Source organism: Lipotes vexillifer, unplaced genomic scaffold, assembly GCF_000442215.2.
Source record: "Lipotes vexillifer unplaced genomic scaffold, Lipotes_vexillifer_v1.1 scaffold749, whole genome shotgun sequence".
Classification (NCBI taxonomy): domain Eukaryota; kingdom Metazoa; phylum Chordata; class Mammalia; order Artiodactyla; family Lipotidae; genus Lipotes; species Lipotes vexillifer.
This window is the reverse complement of record NW_006782834.1, coordinates 2,180,617-2,203,496: the sequence shown is the minus strand read 5'-3', so window position 1 is coordinate 2,203,496 and position 22,880 is coordinate 2,180,617. Positions and strand designations below refer to the sequence as shown.

At 40.0% G+C, this 22,880-nt stretch overlaps 1 protein-coding gene across 1 annotated transcript in view; it reads left to right on the top strand.

The window, feature by feature from the left end:
* Positions 1-21,499, top strand: part of FAM47E (family with sequence similarity 47 member E) — a 32,258-nt gene extending 10,759 nt beyond the window's left edge. The window contains exons 6-10 of the mRNA XM_007455440.1: positions 4,074-4,224; positions 12,427-12,627; positions 17,394-17,549; positions 19,112-19,189; positions 21,434-21,499. Of these exons, the coding sequence (XP_007455502.1) occupies positions 4,074-4,224; positions 12,427-12,627; positions 17,394-17,549; positions 19,112-19,189; positions 21,434-21,499 (652 nt within the window). The remainder of the gene's footprint in view (positions 1-4,073; positions 4,225-12,426; positions 12,628-17,393; positions 17,550-19,111; positions 19,190-21,433) is intronic.
* The last annotated feature ends 1,381 nt before the right edge of the window (positions 21,500-22,880 follow it).

Sequence of the window (22,880 nt, the reverse complement as noted above, 5' to 3'; positions counted from 1 at the left end):
TTGTCTTTGCTCTTTGTATTATTTTTCAGTGCTTAGAATGTGGGTGGGGAAGAGGGAGGAGTGTTGTAAGTAGGGGGTCCCCTTGGAGACTCCAACAGTGTGGGTCAGTGTGGCCCTGTGAGCGTCTTTGAATTCTTGACCCTCAGGGACCACTAGCTCATTCTATTTATGCAAAAAGATCAACAGTATTTATCAAGCACCTACTATGGGTCATGGTCAGTGCTAGGCTCTGAGGACACAGTGGTAAACAAGTTAGGACCCCATCTTCGTGGTGATTGCAGACTGGTGTGGAAGAAAGCATTAAATATCGAGGGCATTGAGTCTTTGTTCACAAAGCCATATGTTTATGAAATATTACTTTTCTTTTATTTCTATTTATATCTGACACCAAGCCCTCATCCCACTGAACAGCAAACATTCAGTCGTGGTCATTTTTTGTAGTGTAAGAAAGTGGGATAGGCCTCTAGCAATTGCAGAGGCAATTAAATTGATATTTAATTTCTTTCTGGTTTTGGGGACTCTTTCTTTTCTCAACCCTTTGCTGTTTCTGTCACACTCTGTGCATCCACCCCACTCTCCCCATCCCATCTCAACACCTACATAATTACTTCAGTGAGCTTGGGTTTCTACACAATATAAGATCTGTCTTTCACTTAGGCAGTTTTCTTGGTCAACCCTGCAAAAATCTCCAGGGCAAGAAATTTCAAGCTAATGAGTTATCTACTTAAGAGGGAAGAAGGTAAAGTATAGAGAAAATGAAAAAAATTAATGTGTTAATAAATTGTCATATCACAGAATGAATGTATAATTATATAATGGCGAGGGTTTTTTTGTCAGTGTATTCTCAGTTTCCTATGGCTGCTACACAAAGTAACACAAACTTGGTGGCTTAAAACAATAGAAATTTATTATCTTGCAGTTCTGAAGGCCTGAAGTCAGAAATCAGAATTACTATGCTGAAATCAAAGTATCTGCAGGTACCTGTCCTTCCAGAGGCTCTAGGGAATAATCTATTCCTTGCCTCTTTCAGTTTCTGTAGGCTGCCAGCCTTCCTTGGCTTGTGGCCATATCACTCCATTCTTCAAAGGGCAGCATCTTCACATCTCTCCCTGCCCCGTCTTCACATCACCTCCTCCTCTGTGTGTGTCAGATATTCCTCTACCTCTCTCCTACAAGGCACTGTGATGGCGTTTAGGGCCCACCCAGATAATCCAGGATAATCTCCCCATCGCAAACTCCTTAGTTTAATCATATCTGTAAAGACGCTTTTTCCACATAAAGTAACCTTTAGAGGTTGCAAAGATCAGCACCTGATCTCTTTGGGAGCCGTTAGCAGCCTCCCACATGAGGTAATATCTCCCATCTTTAAAACAACTTTCTTTAACTCTATAGTCTCTTCTTTCCTTTAGAGCAGAACTCCTTGAAAGAGGTGTCCATACTCACTTCCTCTTTCCTTCTTTCTTGAACTCAGCAATCAGCACTCCACTGGATCTCCCTTGGGTCAAGGTCACCAATGGCCTCTATGTTACCTAATCAGTTCTCAGTGATCACCACTTGATGTAACAGTAGCAGCTGACACAATTGATATCATCTGTCTCGAAACACTTTTTCATTTTGTCTCTGGTACATCCTCTTGGCTCTCCTCCTGCTTCATGGCCCTCTCCCCAGTCTTCTTTTGCTGGTCCTTCCTCACCTTCTTTTTAACCTTGAAGTGCGTCAGTCTCTGACATCTTCTTTTCTGCGTATTTACGCAATCTAAGTCACCTCATTCGGTCCATCTATGTATGGATGTTTAACATTTGCCTTTGAGTGTCTAGTTGGCATCTCAGACTCGACAAGTCCTAACTGAACTCTCGATTTCTTCCCCAAACCTACACCCGCTTCTGTCTTCTCCAGATCAGTAAATAGTAACTCCATTCTTCCAGTGGCTTTTGAAACAGTGGTTGCAATCTGCCAAAAAATCCTAACACCTTTACCTTTGAAATATACCTAGAATCTCACCTGCTCTACTACTGTCAGTCTATTCCAAGATACCATCATCTCTTGCCTGGATTATTGGAGTAGTTTACTAACTGGTCTCATGGCCTCCACCCAGCCCCCATCCCCTGCCCCGGTCTATTTGTTGCACAATAGCTAAAGTGATTCTGTAAAAAACTTAAGTCATACAATATCAGTCCTGTGCTCAAAATTCTCCAGTTGCCTACTTACTTATTCAGAGTAAAGTCCGTAGTCCTTACAGTTGCCTCTCAAGTTCCTTATGATCAGGTTCCCATTATCTCTTCAGGCCTCATCCTCTACTATTATATCCTTTAAGTACTCCTCTCCAGTCGCATTGACCTCTTTGTGTACCTCATACATGCTTAGCACCAACCTCAGGGCCTTTGCACATGCTTTTCTTTTCTGCCTGGTGTCTGCATTGTTTGATATCTACATGGTTTAATCCCTTTCTTCTTTTGGGTCTCTGCGCAAAGATCACTTTGAGAGAACTTTTCTGTGTAAATAAGAGCCTCCTGTCATCACTCTTCATCCCTCCTGCCCCGTTTTATTTTTCTTTATACCACTTATAATCACCTGGTGTATATTTGTTTAGCTCTTTCCTATCTGTCTCTCCCTACTCAATTGTAAGCTCTGTGAGGACAGGGTCTTAACTTTATTTACAGCTGAATCCAAATGCCTAGAATGGTGCCTGGCACATAGTTGGTGCCTAATAAATATTTGTTGAATGGATGGATGGATGAATTAATATATAGGTGCTATGAATAAAAGGTACAGGGTGCTATGAATAAAATGTGGGTTCTGGGGACAGACTGTGTGAATACCTCCCTGAGTAAGTAGCATGTATGTTGAGACATAATGGGGATGAGGGAATGGAGTTGGCATTGCAGTCAGTTAGAATAACATGTACAAAGGCCCTGTGGCTGGATGGGAGCATGATAAATTCATGGGACTGAGAGGGGGCCACTATGGTTGGAGCTCAGAGAGTGAGAGAGTGTGTAGTTACAGAAGAATCTGGAGAGATAGGCAAGGAACAGGCCATGAAGAGCCCTGAAAACTGAGTTTAGACTTAGATCTTCACTGGAGGAGTAACAAGAAGCTATTGAACTCAAAAATCTTGTACCTGAATGTCCATAGCAGCATTATTCATTATAGCCAGAGTGGCAACAACTGAAATATCCATCAACCAACTGATGATGGATAAACAAAATGTGGTCTCTCCATACAATGGAATATTATTCAGCCATAAAAAAGGAAGAAACTACTGATACATGCAACAGCATGTATGAAACTTGAAAACATTTTGCTAAGTGAAAGAAGTCAGACATAAAAGATCATATATTATATGGTTCCATTCAGATAAAATGCCCAGAATTGGCAAATCCACAGAGACACAAAGTAGATTAGTGGTTTTTAAGAGCAGAGAGAATGGTGGGGGTGGGGAGATGAACAGTGACTGTTAATGTTTATTAACAGTCTTTTTTGGGGTGAGTTTTAAAAAGAAGCTATTGAAGAGGCTTAATCCAGGATGAAGGGTAGCTGCATTTGATAAGACAAGATTTACACTTTGGGAATGGATTAGGGATTAGCAGTTAGGGCCTTAAGAGAAAATGCAGAGACCCCAGCAAGGAGCCTTTTGCAACAGTCCAGAGAAGGAGACAGAGTTAAAATCTACCAGATTTACTAATAGGCTGGAGTTTAGGGCTGAGGGAGAGAGAAGGCAAGGATATCTCCTACTTGTCAAGATAGTCTTGACAGATTCCAAGCACTGTAATTTGTGTTTTTACCTGAAATAGGTCTTAATAAATGGTACTCATAATTTAAAAAAATTAACTTACAGTGATAAAATTCTATATCAGCTTTAATTGTTCTAAATATATATGATATACTTGTCTTTATGATATTGATAATGAGAATATGATCTTTGAAAAATATTTACATAGAATTTGTACCAGCTTGCAAGAGCCTGCCTGTTAAACATACTTGCATTATGAGCTCCTCCCCAAGATACTATTTGAAATCCACCTGGATTCATGGCGCTGTATATTGTGATTCTTTGATGATCTCATTAACTTTAGTCCCAAGAAGACTCCTGTGTCACATGCAGGCCAATGGCTTTATGAAGGAAAGAAGCCAAGTGAAACAGATCTGCTCTGCAATGATGGTCCACCACTTCATGAAAACGTACGCAAAGGAGTTAGCGACTTCTGCAGCTGGGCTACTAAGTTTGTAAGTTACTGGTAATACTTACAAGTCAAGCTCAAAGTTGCTTTTGTTAAAAAACAGTGTTTGGATATAATCTAAGTCAAATAGGCAAAGTCGTAAAGGAATCTTTTGACTCTCCTACTGTTTAAAATAGAAATGTTTCTTGTAGGTGAAATTTCTGGAAAGTTTGCAAGCTTACAGCCAATGTTTGAATGTTTATTGTTTATATGTACATTGCTGTTGTTTCATATATATTTAAAAAAATTTTTTTATTATTATAATTTTTTTAAATTAGCTTTCTATTTTGGAATTGTTTTAGATTTACAGAAAAGTTTCAAAAATAGTAAGAAATTTCCCATATTTCCCATGCCCAGTTCCTCCTATTAATAACATCTCTCATGTTAATGATTAGTATGGTACACTTGAAAAAATTAATGTGCCATTATCAGTACATTTTCTTTGAATTTTATTTTTTTATACAGCAGGTTTTTATTAGTCATCCATTTCATACACATCAGTGTATACATGTCAATCCCAATCTCCCAATTCATCACACCACCCCCCCACCCCTCACGGCTTTTCCCCCTTGGTGTCCATACGTTTGTTCTCTACATCTGTGTCACAATTTCTGCCCTGCAAACTGGTTCATCGGTAAAATTTTTCTAGGTTCCACATATATGTGTTAATATATGATATTTATCTTTCTGACTTGCTTCACTCTGTATGACAGTCTCTAGATCCATCCACAACTCCACAAATGACCCAATTTCGTTCCTTTTTACAGTTGAGTAATATTCCGTTGTATATATGTACCACAACTTCTTTATCCATTCATCTGTCAGTGGGCATTTAGGTTGCTTCCATGACCTGGCCATTGTAAATAGTGCTGCAATGAACATTGGGATGCATGTGTCTTTTTGAATTATGGTTTTCTCTGGGTATATGCCCAGTATTGGGATTGCTGGGTCATACGGTAATTCTATTTTTAGTTTCTGAAGGAACCTCCCTACTGTTCTCCATGGTGGTCCCACCAACAGTGCAAGAGGGTTCCCTTTTTCTACACCCTCTCCAGCATTTGTTGTTTGTAGATTTTCTGATGATGCCCATTCTAACTGGTGTGAGGTGATACCTCATTGTAGTTTTGATTTGCATTTCTCTACTAATTAGTGATGTCGAGCAGCTTTTCATGTGCCTCTTGGCCATCTGTATGTCTTCTTTGGAGAAAAGTCTATTTAGGTCTTCTGCCCATTTTTGGATTGGGTTGTTTGTTTTTTGTTATTGAGCTGCATGAGCTGTTTATATATTTTGGAGATTAATCCTTTGTCCGTTGATTTGTTTGCAAATATTTTCTCCCATTCTGAGGGTTGTCTTTTCGTCTTGTTTATGGTTTCCTTTGCTGTGCAAAAGCTTTTAAGTTTCATTAGGTCCCACTTGTTTACTTTTGTTTTTATTTCCATTACTCTAGGAGGTGGATCAAAAAAGATCCTGCTGTGATTTATGTCAAAGAGTGTTCTTCCTATGTTTTCCTCTAAGAGTTTTAGAGTGTCTGGTCTTACATTTAGGTCTCTAATCCATTTTCAGTTTATTTTTGCGTATGGTGTTAGGGAGTGTGCTAATTTCATTCTTTTACATGTAGTTGTCCAGTTTTCCCAGCACCACTTATTGAAGAGACTGTCTTTTCTCCATTGTATATCCTTGCCTCCTTTGTCATAGATTAGTTGACCATAGGTGCGTGGGTTTATCTCCAGGGTTTCTATCTTGTTCCATTGATCGGTATTTCTGTTTTGGTGCCACTACCATATTGTCTTGATTACTGTAGCTTTGTAGTATAGTCCGAACTCAGGGAGTCTGATTCCTCCAGCTCTGTTTTTTTCCCTCAAGACCTCTTTGGCTATTCGGGGTCTTTTTGTGTCTCCATACAAATTTTAAGATTTTTTTGTTCTAGTTCCATAAAAAATGCCATTGGTAATTTGATAGGGATTTCATTGAATCTGTAGATTGCTTTGGACAGTATAGTCATTTTCACAATATTGATTCTTCCAATCCAAGAACATGGTGTTTCTCTCCATCTGTTTGTATCATCTTTAATTTCTTTCATCAGTGTCTTATAGTTTTCTGCTTACATGTTTTTGTCTCCCTACGTAGGTTTATTGCTAGGTATTTTATTCTTTTTGTTGCAGGGGTAAATGGGAGTGTTTCCTTAATTTCTCTTTCAGATTTTTCATCATTAGTGTACAGGAATGCAAGAGATTTCTGTGCATTAATTTTGTATCCTTCAACTTTACCAAATTCATTGATTAGCTCTAGTAGTTTTCTGGTGGCATCTTTAGGATTCTCTATGTATAGTATCATGCCATCTGCAAATGGTGACAGTTTTACTTCTTCTTTTCCAATTTGGATTCCTTTTATTCCTCTTACTTCTCTGATTGCTGTGGTGATGACTTCCAAAACTATGTTGAATAATAGTGGTGAGAGTGGACATCGTTGTCTTGTTCCTGATCTTGGAGGAAATGCTTTCAGTTTTTCACCATTGAGAATGATGTTTGCTTTGGGTTTGTCGTATATGGCCTTTATTATGTTGAGGTGGGTTCCCTCTATGCCCACTTTCTGGAGAGCTTTTATCATAAATGGGTGCTGAATTTTGTCAAAAGCTTTTTCTGCATCTATTGAGATGATTGTATGGTTTTTATTCCTCAGTTTGTTAATATGGTGTATCACATTGATTGATTTGCACATATTGAAGAATCCTTGCAACCTTGGGGTAAATCCCACTTGATCATGTTGTATGATCCTTTTAATGTGTTGTTGGATTCTGTTTGCTAGTATTTTGTTGAGGATTTTTGCATCTATGTTCATGGTCTGTAATTTTCTTTTTTTGTAGTACCTTTGTCTGGTTTTGGTATTAGGGAGATGGTGGTCTCATAGAATGAGTTTGGGAGTGTTCCTTGCTCTGCAATTTTTTGGAAGAGTTTGAGAAGGATGGGTGTTAGCTCTTCTCTAAATGTTTGATAGAATTCACCTGTGGAGCCCTCTGCTTCTGGACTTCTGTTTGTTGGAAGATTTTTAATCACAGTTTCAATTTCATTCATTGTGATTGGTCTGTTCAAATTTCTATTTTTTTCCTGGTTCTGTCTTGGAAGGTTATACTTTTGTAAGCATTTGTCCATTTCTTCCAGTTTGTCCATTTTATTGGCATAGAGTTTCTTATCATAGCCTCTTAGGATGCTTTGTATTTCTGCGGTGTCCATTGTAACTTCTCGTTTTTCATTTCTAATTTTATTGATTTGAGTCCTTTCCCTCTTTTCCTTGATGAGTCTGGCTAATGGTTTTGTTTATCTTCTCAAAGACCCAGCTTTTCTTTTATTGATCCTTGCTATTGTTTTCTTTGTTTCTATTTCATTTATTTCTGCTCTGATCTTTATGATTTCTTTCCTTCTGCTAACTTTCGGTTTTGTTTGTTCTTCTTTCTCTAGTTCCTTTAGGTGTAAGGTTAGATTGTTTATTTGAGATTTTTCTTGTTTCTTGAGGTAGGCTTGTATAGCTATAAACTTCCCTCTTAGAACTGCTTTTGCTGCATCCCATAGGTTTTGGATCATCATGTTTTCATTGTCATTTGTCTCTAGGTATTTTTTGATTTCCTCTTTGATTTCTTCAGTGATCTCTGGGTTATTTAGTAATGTATTTTTTAGCCTCCATGTGTTTGTGTTTTTTACGTTTTTTTTCCCTGTAATTGATTTCTAATCTCATAGTGTTGTGGTCAGAAAAGATGCTTGATATGGTTTCAATTTTCTTAAATTTTCTGAGGCTTGATTTGTAGCCCAGATTTGATCTATCCTGGAGAATGTTCTGTGTGCACTGGAGAAGAAAGTGTAATCTGCTGTTTTTGGATGGAATGTCCTATAAATATCAATTAAATCTATCTGGTCTATTGTGTCATTTAAACCTTGTGTTTCCTTATTAATTTTCTGTTTGGATGATCTGTCCATTGGTGTAAGTGAGGTGTTAAAGTCCCCACTATTATTGTGTTACTGTCGATTTCCTCTTTTATAGCTGTTAGCAGTTGCCTTATATATTGAGGTGCTCCTATGTTGGGTGCATATATATTTATAATTGTTATATCTTCTTCTTGGATTGATCCCTTGATCATTATGTAGTGTCTGTCCTTGTCTCTTGTAACATTCTTTATTTTAAAGTCATTTTATCTGTCACGAGTATTGCTACTCCAGCTTTCTTTTCCATTTGCATGGAATATCTTTTTCCATCCCCTCACTTTCAGTCTGTGTGTGTCCCTAGGTCTGAAGTGGGTCTCTTGTAGACAGCATATAGATGGGTCTTGTTTTTCTGTCCATTCAGCGAGCCTGTGTCTTTTGGCTGGAGGATTTAATCCATTCATGTTTAAGATAATTATCGATATGTATGTACCTATTACCATTTTCTTAGTTGTTTTGGGTTTGTTTTTGTAGGTCCTTTACTTCTCTTGTGTTTCCCACTTAGAGAAGTTCATTTAGCATTTGCTGTAGAGCTGGTTTGGTGGTGCTGAATTCTCTTTGCTTTTGCTTGTCTGTAAAACTTTTGATTTCTCCATTGAATCTGAATGAGATCCTTGCTGGGTAGAGTAATCTTGGTTGTAGGTTCTTCCCTTTCATCACTCTAAGTATATCATGCCACTCCCTTCTGGTTTGTAGAGTTTCTGCTGAGAAATCAGGTGTTTACCTTATGAGAGTTCCCTTGTACGTTATTGGTCATTTTCCCTTGCTGCTTTCAATAATTTTTCTCTGTCTTCTATTTTTGCCAATTTCATTACTATGTGTCTCGGCGTGTTTCTCCTTGTGTTTCTCCTGTACGGGACTCTCTGCGCTTCCTGGACTTGGGTGGCAATTTCCCTTCCCATGTTAGGAAAGTTTTCGACTATAATCTCTTCAGATATTTTCTCCAGTCCTTTCTCTCTCTCTTCTCCTTCTGGGACCCCTATAATGCGAATGTTGTTGCGTTTAATGTTGTCCCAGAGTTCTCTTAGGCTGCCTTCATTTCTTTTCATTCTTTTTTCTTTATTCTGTTCCGTCGAATTGAATTCCACCATTCTGTCTTCCAGGTCACTTATCCGTTCTTCTTCCTCAGTTATTCTGCTGTTGATTCCTTCTAGTGTAGTTTTCATTTCAGTTACTGTATTGTTCACCTCTGTTTGTTTGTTCTTTAACTCTTCTAGGTCTTTGTTAAACATTTCTTGCGTCTTCTCGATCTTTGCCTCCATTCTTTTTCCGAGGTGCTGGATCATCTTCGCTATCATTATTCTGAATTCTTTTTCTGGAAGGTTGCCTATCTCCACTTCTTTTAGTTGTTTTTCTGGGGTTTTATCTTGTTCCTTCATCTGGTACATAGCCCTCTGCCTTTTCATCTTGTCTGTCTTTCTCTGAATGTGACTTTTGTTCCACAGTCTCCAGGATTGTAGTTCTTCTTGCTTCTGCTGTCTGCCCTCTCATATATTTTTTAAAGTGGCTCTCTGCACCCAACTTTATTGAGATACAGTTGTCATGTAACGTGTAAGTTTAAGGTATACAATGTGATCATTTGATACATGTATATACCGCAAAATGATTACCATGATCTGGTTAGTTAACAAATCCATCACCTCATGTAATTACCTCTGTGTGTGTGAGGTGAGAACATGTAAGATTTACTCTCTTAGCAACTTTCAAGTATATAATAAAGCGTTGTTAACTAGAGTCACTATGCTGTACATTAGATTCCCCAGAACTTACTCATCTTATAACTGGAAGTTTGTACCCTTTGGGCATCTCCCCATTTCCCCCACCCCATTGTTTCATATTTTAATCTTTCATTTCAATGTTAGGACCTTCTTTTCTCTCTGTCCTTCCCTCTTTCTTCAATTCATTTTTCTCAGTTATATTTATCTGTAAGTACTTGGAAAGCTACGCTTGACTACAGTCGTTAACGAAAAGTATTTGACATGAAGAGACTTTTGACTCAGTTATCAAGTTCTTTTCTTGCCCTCCTTCTAAGAACCTTTTTAGTTATCTATTTCTGTCCCTGAGTCCCTGTAGATGTCTAGATTCCTGATGCTTTTTTCCTGAATTTAAGACTCTCTATAATTTTCAATCCCCCTCCCCCCATTTTTTTAGTGTATTAGTCAGTTTTAGTCAATATATTATTTTGGACTATTTCTTTGGCAAGTAATGTAATTCAGACTAGATTAAGTGAGAAAAGGGAATCATCCAGAAGTATTCAGAGCTTCAGGCACAGCTGGATCTGGGTGCTAAAATGTTTTTAGGTGCTCTCCCTATCACTTAGCTACTCTCTTCTGACTTCACATTCCTGTAGTCTTTCCCTAAGAGATATCAAAAGTATTCACTAAATTTTCCAAGCTTATATCCCACCAGGCAACAACCTAACATGGGAAAAGAGCAACCTTCTTCCCATAGGGACAAATCCAGGGCTTACTCTCACCAGACTAACGTGGGTCACACCTGTGCCTGAATTATATCCACTATGAGTAAGGAGATTGAATATGCTCATTGACTGGTCTAGGTCACATGTCCAACCCTGAGGCCAAGAGGTGGGCATGTCCAGCCCATTCGCAACAGATTGACTGAAAGTGGTGGAGGGAGGCTCTCCAGAGTGTGACTGGAGTAGGGATGCTGGACAGGGTAGGTGATGCCCACTCTACCACTGCTTGTCTACAAGCTGACTCGATAGGATTGCCCGAGTCCCAGCCCTTCCACTTCTTTCATTCCTACTGCTGGAGACTATTCCTCTTTCGAGGCAGGAAGTGTAAGGAACCCTAGGATAATTGTTTAACTGCTGTGGTAACCAGCCTTGTTTTCAGTCCCTTATGACCAAGGTCCCATAACTGTCATACTACTTTGGTCCCAATCACATCACCCTGTGGTATTTTCTCCATAGCACTAGTTTATACTTTCCTTCCATGTTGTTTATTTATCTGTTTTTTTACCTCATTGATTCTGCTTGCTCTAGTTTATACCCCTGACTCGATTTAATGACCCCTGTCTATAAATTTCACTCCAGCATCAGCTTCAGTTGCTAATGACCTCATTCTCTACATTCCCCAACTTATATAGTCCAAAGTAGGATTGTGTTGAGCCTGTAGAGCAGGAAAAAATAATTTTCCTTTTATTCTTCTAAGTTCTCTCTGGAATCTCTATAACTAAAGGCAGATTAACAAGAGAAAAACAAACAGAAGTTTATTAACAAGTATACCTCATATATACATGGGAGATACCCAGGGAAAAATGACTAACTCTCCTAGATGGCTTAGAATTCAGGCTCAAATACCAACTTGCGCCAAGGAAAAAGAGAGAATGGTGTGGGGAGTCAGTAATGGGGAGGTGACCAGGAAGAAATAGGAGAACAAGAGTATGGTTTATTATGCAAATTTAAGTGGGTGCCTTTTCCTTTGCTAAGCGTGTCTTATGATTTAAAGTCTTCCTTCTCTTCCTGGAATGGAGAGGGAGACAGCCTTACAAGTGGAGCTTTTTTAATAAATGTAAATTTCACTTAAAGGGTGACTTCTACTCCGTTTCTAGATCGTTTCCTGTGTTGTCTGCTGTTTCTCAAAATCATCAGCTCAAAATAAGCCTTAAGCCAGAGGCATATTTTGGGGTGCTATATTCTACTATCCTTCAAATCTAAGTTATCTTTCAGCCATATCATAGATCCATGGTCAGTCTACAGATTAGGGGCTCTTAATGTGCCCATCTGTACTCCTGCCAGCTATGGCTGGGGGACGGAAGGCGGGTTTGTTCTGTGCACAAAACATGGCCGACTAGAAGGAGCCCATGGCTTCGGTAGGAGCCCCGAACAGGGCAGCTTCCTGTATAAGGGGCTGTGGGCGGAGCACACACTAACATTTCCAGACATGTCTGGAAAATACCTCTAAAGATGTTACTACTATAAAGTGTTGGAGATGTTTGCTTTTGATCAAACAGACTGAATTTTCCTCAGCATCACTATCTCCCTCAGGACTCACTGCTTCTTGTAGGTCCTAAGTTGTCTCTTAATGCACTGACAAAGCTCTCCAGACCCCAAATACTTCTTGTCTCCTACAAATGGTGACTGAGCACTTTCTACCTCTCCTTTAAACCACCTCTCTCTTCTCCGGCCATGGTCGAATACCTCCTGTAGATTAAAGAAGGAAGAAGGGGCATGTCACCATTTGTCCTTGACTCATGCCCTGTGCTATTCTTCCAGGGGGGCCTGAACATTGATGAGGAGTTCATCCTGAAACAGTTTGACATCGACTGTCAGAGCAAACCAAGCTATAATGTGCTCCACACAATGAGACCCAGCCAGGTTCCTCTGGAGCTAAAGGAAAGGATTGGGCTGAATAAACTGCAGAAGCCACAGTTTTCCCAGAAACTACACTATGAGCAGAGACTTCAGAAACCACAGGTAACTGCCAAAAGGGAGAAAGACTGAGAATCAAAGGAAATTAACTTGTATTAAAATATTAAATGTTCTTGACTTCTGGTACTTCAGAAGGCACTGACCTTTTTCAGTAAAATTCTTGAAATTTTTTTGATGTTTAACATTTGTAAAAAATACAATAAATAAACAAACATTTGTTAAATGAATGAATATTTAATACATCTTAAAAAGTCAGTTATACAAACAAGGCAGGCCATTCAGCATTATTGTTAATATCTGAACAGTCATTATTTCCCTCTTTATGTGTTTTATATGTTGAGACAACCTCTCTGTGTGTTTTATATGTTGAAATCTATCTCTTTATGTGTTTTACATGTTGAAATTCTAATAGTCAGTAGAAATATACATGAATGTTTATTATTGCAAGAGTAAGATGCTGCAGTTAACAATTGTGAACACTGTGTATGTCCAAAGAATTCTTGAATTTTTATGGCCGTCTTTTCGACCACAGACCATCATTCTTGACCGTATGCTTGCCTGATAATTAACAAATCGCTCAGCTTCCCAGCACCAATTTCCTCTGAAGACAGAACAAGGAAGCAGAGACGAGAAAAAACAAGCTATGTCCTAAAGGGAAGTACCATGGGCCCCTAAGTACTTTTCTACACAATGTGTTAGTGCAAATGTATGTACACAAGTCAAATTGTGCCAGTCCAACAACAGATTTACGTGCCTAAGTGTGGGTGGGAAGCGGGGAGATTACAGAGTTAGTTTCTCTGGAAGTGAAGATAATAATTTCCCTCTGTCTTTTACACATAATCTTTGATACTGTATTTCCAATATTTTTGACATACCAACTTTGTCCTTTCATAATTGAACATGATCAGCTGACCTATTTTTACATTCGTGATGTTTTCCATCTTTGACTCTGTTGCATAAAGTTTATGAAAACTATGCATTCCATCACTAATTTAGCACTTTAAATTTTCCATTCTCCTCTCATCTTTCTAAAGGGTAGAATGCAGAATGATGCTGGACAGGCAAATTATATCCATGTGGTTCAGGCACATGGGGCCTGAACCACTGCTTGTTCTGAATCTGGGCTGAATGAAACTGCTCAGTTCTCTATATTTACAAATAATTGCACAAATGCTGCTTTATAAAGCATGGTGGTTATTGCCAAAATCCAACTTTTGACTGGCCGATGGAGGATCACTATGCAAAAGTTCAAATAGATTTCCACAGAGTATCATTTTCCTTCCGCCTGAAGGACTTCTTTTAATATTTCTAGTGTAGATCTGTTGGCGATGAATTCTTCCAGCTTTCCTACGTCTGAAGATATCCTTGTTCTTCCTTCATTTTTAAAGATATTTTTGTGGGTATAGAATTCTAGGTTCAAAGTTTTTTGTTTGTTTTTAGTCCTTTAAAAATGTTGCTCCACGTCCTCTTGGTTGTGTTGTTTCTGATGAGAAATCTTATGTCATCCTTATCTTTGTTTTTCTGGACCTGTTTTTTCTTGGCTGCTTTTAATACTTTCTCTTTGTCACTGGTTTTGAGCAGTGTGGTTATTATATACATTGGTGTGTATGCCTTCATGTTTCTTGTGTCTGGAAAAGTTTGATCCTTTTGGGTCTTGCTTTTAAGAACTGTTGAGAAGGGTCAAAATAATGTTTCGTCTAGGGCTAACTCCCTCCTACTGATGCAAGACCCTTCTGTGTATTCGACCCAGTATCCTGTGAATCTTTGAGTCTCCCAGGAGGGAACAGGCCCTGGCCCTGGCCCTGTGTGCATGCAGGACACTGTTCTCTCTAATCCTTTTGGTTAGTTCTTTCCCAGACCTCAGGTGGTTTCCTCCCAGACATACACAGATGGAGACCCTCTGCAAACCTCTGTAGCTCCCTCTCTGTGCAGCTCTTTCCTTTCTGTTACTCTGGGCTGCAAACTTTAGCTGCCTTGGTCTTCCTGGACTCTCAGTTCTGTCTTCTCAACTCAAAAAGTCCACTAGGTTCCTCCTGGGCTCCTCCTTCTCCTGCTCTGTGGCCTGGGAACTCTGCAGACAGTGAACTGGGGCAGTTGGGGGGCTTATCTCATTCACTTTTTGCCTCTCAGGGATCACTGTCCTTTGCTATTTGATGTCCAGTGTCTTATAAATATATATATGTATCTATATATCTATATTTCGTTTTTTGGTTGTTGCAGGTGGAAGGATAAATCTGGTCCCTATTCCGGGGATGGAATCTCCATCTTTATTTTCTTATTCCACATACTCTTCAGGCCTGTTATCCTCTGCTCTTTGATGTTCTTTAAAACTCTGAGCTTTTCGACTGCCTTACCTTTGCTCACAGTATTCCCTCTGCCTGACGTGCCCCTCTTCTCATGTCTACACTCTTACATCTTCCTTTAGACACAGGTCAGATGCCAATTTTTCCGTGGAGTTTTCTCCAGGTCCTTCGGTTGACATTAATTTATTCTTCTAATCTCTCACAGCAGTTTGTGTCTCTATTGTAGCATGTTTCTCTTTGCCCTGTATATTCATTCATCCATTTATTTATACATTAATTCAACAAACACTTCTGAGCATCTGTTACTATGTGCAGAAAAGTGCTGGGAGCAAATGAAGGACTGTTTCCTGCATTTAAGGAGCTTACGGTCTAGTGAGGTCAATGGATAAATGACTGACTATAATGAAATGATGTCATGGTTCAGCCGGGTTGTAGGAAGAAGTAACCAGTTCCACCAGGCATGGGCTGAGGGTGGGTACAGTTAAGACTTCACAGAAGAAATTATGTTTGTGCTGAATCTTGAAAGATCACCAGGTACCCAGCAACCTAACGTATGCCAGAGCTCAAGTTCGTTAGTGGAGCAATATGTAGATTGCGTTCCTCTCCCTTCCTTTCCTTTTTCCTCTCTTTCCTCTCCTACCCTCCTCCCTTTATTTCAGTGGTTCTCAGCCAGGGCAATTGTGTCCCCCTCCCCACCCCCACACCCCACCAGGGATATTTGGCAATGTTGGAGATGACGTTTTTGGTTGTCACAATTTGGAGATGCTACTCGCATCTCGTGGGTGGAGACCAGGAATGCTGCTCAACATCTTACAATGCATAGGACAGCACCGCCGCCCCCCACCTCCAGCAAAGAATTATCCAGCTCAAAATGTCAATAACGCTGAAGTTAAGAAACCTGATTTTAACCCAACAAATATTTATTGAGCACCTGTTGTGTCCTAAGTATTGTTCTAGATGCCAGGGGGATGTAGCAGGGAACAAGCTCAGCAGCTTACATTTTAGAAGGTGAGAGGTGAGACAACAAACAATCAGAAAAATATACAGCATATCAAGTGGCGATAAGTGCTGTTCAGAAAAATGAGGCAAGGAAAGGCAAGGAAAGAAGACAAGCAGTGTTGTGAGGGGTTACAGTTTTTGAATTGGGTGGTCAGGGAAGATACAACTGAAAAGATGACCTGAAATAGGTAAGAGAGTGAGCCATGTGGGTGTCTTGGGGAAGAGCATTATGGAGAGGGAAGAGTGAGTGCAAAGGCACTGAGGCAGCAGTGTGATAGGTGCTCTAGAAACCTTGCTCTAGCAAGGAGGTCAGTCTGCTTGGAATGGAGGGATCATAATGCTGAATCCAGCTCTGAGAAGGGATTTCCCTCCCCTCTGCTCTGTCCCATCATCTCTGTTTCAGGCGGGTGTTTCTGGCTTGACTCTAGAATGGCCACACGTTCCACCTCATAGTTTAGATATGAGTGAGAAGAGGGAGGATCAGGGTCTTTGTGTTTCATGTTTCTTTGTCCTACACAAGCGTTAGACCTCCTTTCATGATGAGACAATGAGCGGGTATTGCATCACAGCATCAGGCTGTGAACCAGCAGATGCACTCCTGAGGAATGGGAGAAAGAAAGGAAAGACATCTCTTCCCCCGCCTTTCTCTCTTCCTCCCCCTCTTTCTTTCTTCCTCCCCCTCTTTCTCTCTTCCAATTAAAGAGGCAAGAGGGACTTCCCTGGTGGTCCAGTGGTTGAGACTCCACACTCCCAATGCAGGGGGCCGAGTTCGATCCCTGGTCAGGGAACTAGATCCCGTACGCTGCAACTAAGAGTTCGCATGCTACAACTAAAAAGATCCCGCATGCCACAACTGCAGATCCCACACACGGCGGCCATGAAGATCCCACGTGCCGCAGCTCAGACGTGGTGCAGCCCAATAAATAAATAAATAATAATATTTTTTTAAAATTAAAAAATAAAGAGGCAAGAGACTGGTGTTGAATAGCATTTGGATCAAAAGGTAGTGTACCATTCACAAAGCTGAGTATAGAGCTGGGCTCACAGAGAGGCTGATAACTTATTATTTTGGTTGACCGAGTATTGTTGAAGGTCATTACCCTTCACCGAAATATGTGATTCTTACATGAGTTCTAGCTGCTTTACATAATTCTCTCCTTTAGTCTTCCCAACAACCCTATGGGGTAGATACTATTATCTCTATTTTACAAATGAAGAATCTAACTAACTTGTCCATGGACTCATAGCTACTAAGTGCGGAAGGCTGGATTTGAGCCCACGTTTGTCTAAATCCAAAAGCCATGCTTAACTACCACATTATTTTCTCAGTCATGAACTTTTCACGTTACCTTTGTAAATCAAAGCACACTGAAACTTCATAAAATACTTTGGCAAGGAGTAACCATAAATTAAAAATAAATGATACTGCTTTCATAAGCTAAATCTTAGCTTTATTGAAATGACAAACCAAACAAACTAATGAAATTGGGAATTATGGTATTTCTACAGAATCCTTATACACCAAAGTGGGTGAAGATGAGGTACGGAGCATGGTATCTGAACACCAAGTTGTGGAAAAAGCAAAGAGCCGATGAACCTTTGGTTGACCCCAAGGTCTTACGTAAAGCTCAAGATGAGAATATTAAAAAGGAGCTATGGGAACAGGTACGTGTATATGCTGAGGCTTGATCATCTGAGCTGAAGGTTGTCACAGTGCAAATGCCACGTCATATTGAAGTCAGTTCACAAGACATGGGTGCAATCGTGTGCTGGTAAGGGACACTGTGATGACATGGCTGTCTTGCTGGAAACACATGACTTTTGACTATTCTTGATTGAGTTCATTTGGAAGGTGAAATGGTCTTAAAGAACTGAATTACAATGATATAAACTTCTATATCCCAAATTTTAAATTCCAATAAATAAAAGGAAAAGCCAAATGAATGCATGAATACCCCTAAGATGTTGGGACTGGATCAAGTCTTTTTTGATTATCATGCCCTTTGGAGTTAAGATCTAAAATTTGTGGATATATATTGAGTAGGAAAAGACTCCCATTTCTTCCTCTACCACTCTCAATTCTGGTCAGCAAATGTGTCGGGGGGTTTTCCCCACACCAAGCAATTCTCTAATTCCCTGACACTAGCTGGATGTCCTACAATTCTACTCAATTCTGATGCCACCTACCTGGAGAGAGCATCAGATGCCACAGGTTAAGGGCTCAGTCCCACAAAACTGCCCCCACTGCAAATGCCAGTCTCAAGTCCAGGTTGTCACCTGTGCTTCTGGCTGACTGGCTGTAAGTCAGAGGTTCACACGACACCCTCCTTGAGTTTGATCATCTGCTAGAACAGCTCACAGAACTCAGGAAAGCAGTGTACTTACAATCTAGTAAGATTACCAGTTTATTATAAAGAGGTACACTCAGGAGCAACCAGATGGAGGAGATGCATAGGGTAAGGCATGTGGGGAGGGCCTTGGAGCTTCCTTGCCTTCTCCAGGTACCTTTACATGTTCACCGACTTGGAAGCTCTCCAAACCCCCTCCTTTGGGTTTGTATAGAGGCTTCATTACATTGGCATAATTGATTACATCATTGGCCATTAGTGATTAATTCAACCTCCAGCTCCTCTCCCCTCCCTGGAGTTGGGGAGGTTCAGCTGAAAGTGCCAACCCTCTAATCACGTGGTTGGTTTCCCTGGCAACCAGCCGCCATCTAGTAGCTATCTAGGGGCTTTCCAAAAAACACTTCATTAAGATAAATTGCAGTGTGGTTGAAAGGGGCTTGTTATGAATAAGAAAAGACTCTCACCGTTGTGGCTCTCATGACTTAGGAAATTCCAAGGGTTTTAAGGCCTCTGTGCCAGGAATGGGAAGAAGACCAAATATCTGTCTCTTATTATAAATCACAGTATCACAATTATTAATCTCAAGTAGATTAGATTCCGGACATCCTAGGTCAATAATGATCGAATTGATAAAATGTGTTGCTTATCCTTGATACAAGGGTGAGAAAAAGAACAGAGAAAGGAGAGAAGGTTGGATATCTTTTGAAAGCCTTTGTATTCATCAACTTCTGAACGTTATTTACACACATATTCCTAAATGAGAAGGAAGTCGTTTAAAATAACATACTTGATAAACGGCTAAGTGCTTTTAATTAGGACAAATATGAAATCAAGCTTCTGACAGCTGACCAGTTTTTTAAAGTGTGGACCCTCTTTTAGGAGGAGTTACTTGCAGACCTTCATGGAACAGTTGCCTTTAAGGATTTCATTCTGAGCAGGGGCTACAGGATGCCGAGTGTGAGTAAAGGGTCGGAAAGACCTCGGAAAGACCTACTGAGGGGCTCACAGTTGTTGATGGGAAGGGGTCAGCACCCTGACAAAATCAAAATACTTCTAGAGGGACACACCAGGACTCAGCCCTGGGAGAAGGGGTGTGCTTTCCCCAGACGGGGGCCCACAGATGGGATTTGGCATCCCGCTCTTTTCATTCCGCCTGTTTGGCTCCTGCTGTCCGAGGCTTTGTCTCCCTGCTGACTCACTTTCCTTGGGTTTGGCCTTAACGGGGCCAAAGTGAAAGGGATCCATGTGCAGGGTGTGAGCCTGCTACTAAAACAGTGAATTCTCCAGGAAGTGTCAAGTCTCCTTCACTTCTACTTTTAAGGAGCCATGCTGGGGTCAGGACGAAGTGGAGCTGGGAGTGGAGCTGGGACTATTATTGTGCTATTTGTGGGGTACATGAGGACGCAGACTAGGGCCAAAGGTCACTTCCCGGACAGCCCTGCAGCCTCTTCCGTCTTCTTCCCACTTTGTCTTTCCCTCTCCCTGAGCTTGTGCTGCTGGTCCCCCCCGCCTCCCACATGGAGCGCTCCCCCGGGAGGCCACAGATAACAAGAGTGGGGTGGGAGGCTGGCAGAGCGGACCGTTTAGCAGGAGGGCCTGCAGCCTGGAGATCTGTCCCCAGACCAGCCCTGTCACCATGGCAGGAAGCCAGCTCGGCCTGGGGCCCAAGTGGTGGCTGATAAGTTCTGTGTTTGTCCAGTGTCCCCTGTGCTCACGGCCCGTGGAGTCCTTAGGAGGACCTGCAGCCCAGATGGTAGAAGTTCCTGGAACTAGGATACTGGATTTCTTTTTTTCTAAGAGCGGTAGAACTAACAACAGCTGACGCTTACTGGCAGATAGATATATTGACCAATCTCAGATCCAGACTTGTTCAAAGTTAAATCAGGCGATGTGAAGGGAAAGTCTAGAGTACGATAATAGACTAATGGGCTAGAAGAATCCATTCTAGAACTAGGATGAAATCTCTCCAATAGCTTTGAGCATCAACAGTGGGCCTACATAAGTATATTTTATAGACTTAGATATAAGTATATATCTTATATATAAGATACTTATATATAAGATATAGTTAATATACTTACACATATTTTTGTACTTATGTATTTAGTAACTGCCTCATCTGCATATATGGCCTACATAAATATATTTTATATATTTATATGTATAATATATAAAATATGCTTATATATTTTATAACAATTGTATGTATGATTATATATTTATATAATACACACAAAATTATACTTAAGCATAAATATAATTATGTGATATATATGTGCACATACACATACATACACACACATACACACCCACATATATATTCTTCTTGCCAAGGAGGTATATGTATATACATATATATCCCTATTTGCTCTTGACATTATAGCGACTCATAGTTTTTTCTTTAGTGGCAAAAGAGGATGTTTTATTTATTTTGATTTGTCCCCTGTTGGTTGAATCCATTCTGTTGCTGAACATTTAGTTCAATTTTGGGCAAAAGGAAGCATGCCTGACTCACTAGTTACTCTGTTAGCTGCATCAACTAAAGAGAGGTGATGCCCCTGGCTATGGCTGAGTCCCCTGAGAACACCTGTCACTCAAAACCCTGGAATATTTTCTCCCTTTATTCTTATATCCTATATCCTCTATTTTATCAGTAGGATTTCAACTAAAAGAGAGGGGGGAATCTATGATGGTAAATTATCTATCTATATATAAAATCCTTACTTATTTAAATTTATATGTGAGCATTCATTCTCTTTTTACTCCCTTAAATGTCTATGTACACCTTGTATACATACATGTTTATGTATGTTACATGAGCATACATACTTACATACACATTCCAGTATCTGCTGCTGGATTAACTGCTCTGTGCATTACCTACAGCTTCATTCTCTCGGCTACACAGAAGCCCCAGGCCTTTAATAGCAGAGATGAGCAGCACAAGGCTGTGCCGAGCTGGGCCGGGCTGGACTTGGCCACAGGAAAAAGTGTGAATTATATCTAGATATTTCTGATGGTGTGCAACTACCTTCCAAAGTCCACCATCTCGCATGGTCTATCATCGACATCAGATTTTGGGTCCTATCAGGATATACATCAGAGTGTGAGACTGTGAATTCGGGTGTGGTAGTGGTTGTGACTAGACCGTACAATTTTCGTTTGCCAATTTAAAGGAGTTTCTCTCATCTTTTTTTTTAGTTCCTTGAGAAGATGTGTATGAGGAAGGAATGTAAATGTGAATGTAACAAGACTTCTGTAAAATAACTCAAGCACGGAAGAATCTTGGGAAGATGATTAGACAGATTTCATTTACTATGTACTTGGCTATTTCTCTCTCTCTTTAAACATTAAACAAAATTTATAATGAATGTCCCTCCACAGTTGTACAATTTTGACTTGGCAACATCCATAAACTTTACAACTAATACAAACATTTCAGAATAGTCTTCTGCTTCAGTTAATCAATATTTTATGTATTTTATCAGCCGTGAGATCAATTTCATATTTGGTATTCTAACATTTTGGTAGCATTGTCAATACTACATAGTTATATCAACTATTTGTAAAAATAAATAAAACCATTAAAAAGCAGAATTGCTCTATTTCATTTTCCCAGTGTATTATATTCCCTGGTTTTGAGTGAATAGCTCCTTTACTCTTTCTTTACAATATAATTTTCTTTCATTTTGAATTAAGCTTACTGAGGGTTTTTTGGCATGTTAATCTTGAGAATAAATGTGTACCTGTAATATAATGTCATGGGTCATAAAGTTTAATGGAAACGCAAGATGACATATTTTTACATTAAATTTTAAAAAATTATTTTATTTAACATGTTAATGCTCATGTTAGGAAAAGTGGAAAATATAGACTAACAAAAAGAACGTAGAAAATATAAATACTTCCTATAGAGTCAGCAGTAACCACTCTTTACTCATTGGAATGCATCCTTCCAGATCTTTCCCTCTGAAATACACTCTGAATAATTTAATCAAAGGAATTTATTAAAAGGATATCGGATCCCAAAGTTTTATCAGTTATAGTATTTGTCTTCAAATACAGAATCTCTGGGTGATGGATGACCTTTCATCCTCTGGGTCTGTCATGATCCCATTTCAATAATCTGCAGGCTGTAAGTGAGTCTTTACTATACACTCTATGCATCTGGACACATTAGGGTGATGGAGTACATGACAGAAGCAATGAACGCATATGTCAGCCCACTGCTATGAAATGAGTTTCAGTGTTGAGTGGGATGCCATGGTGGTGAATGAGCATGCAGGAAGTGTAGAAATGTTGGTGTGGGCAGAAGTTTGTTAAGCAGGAAAGCAAATGCAATTGCAGAATAGGTTGCTATTCTAGTCAGGCCACTTTCCTCTGACTCCCTTGCTGTTTCAACTTGTCATACATGCCCGCATGGTAGCCCACGGGAGCCCCAAAGCCTGAGAGCCCAGAGGAGGCATCCAGTTCTACCAGGCAAGCTGGGGCAGGATTCTGACATTCAAGTGCTGAGCCAAGATGGTGTTGGCGGTGGTCTGGAGAGAATTCATTTCTTTCCCCTGGACACATTGTTCCTGGCTTTGTTACATTCAAGCCTAATTCATATTAGGGACTCAAGTTTGGTTTTAATTACTGGACAATTATT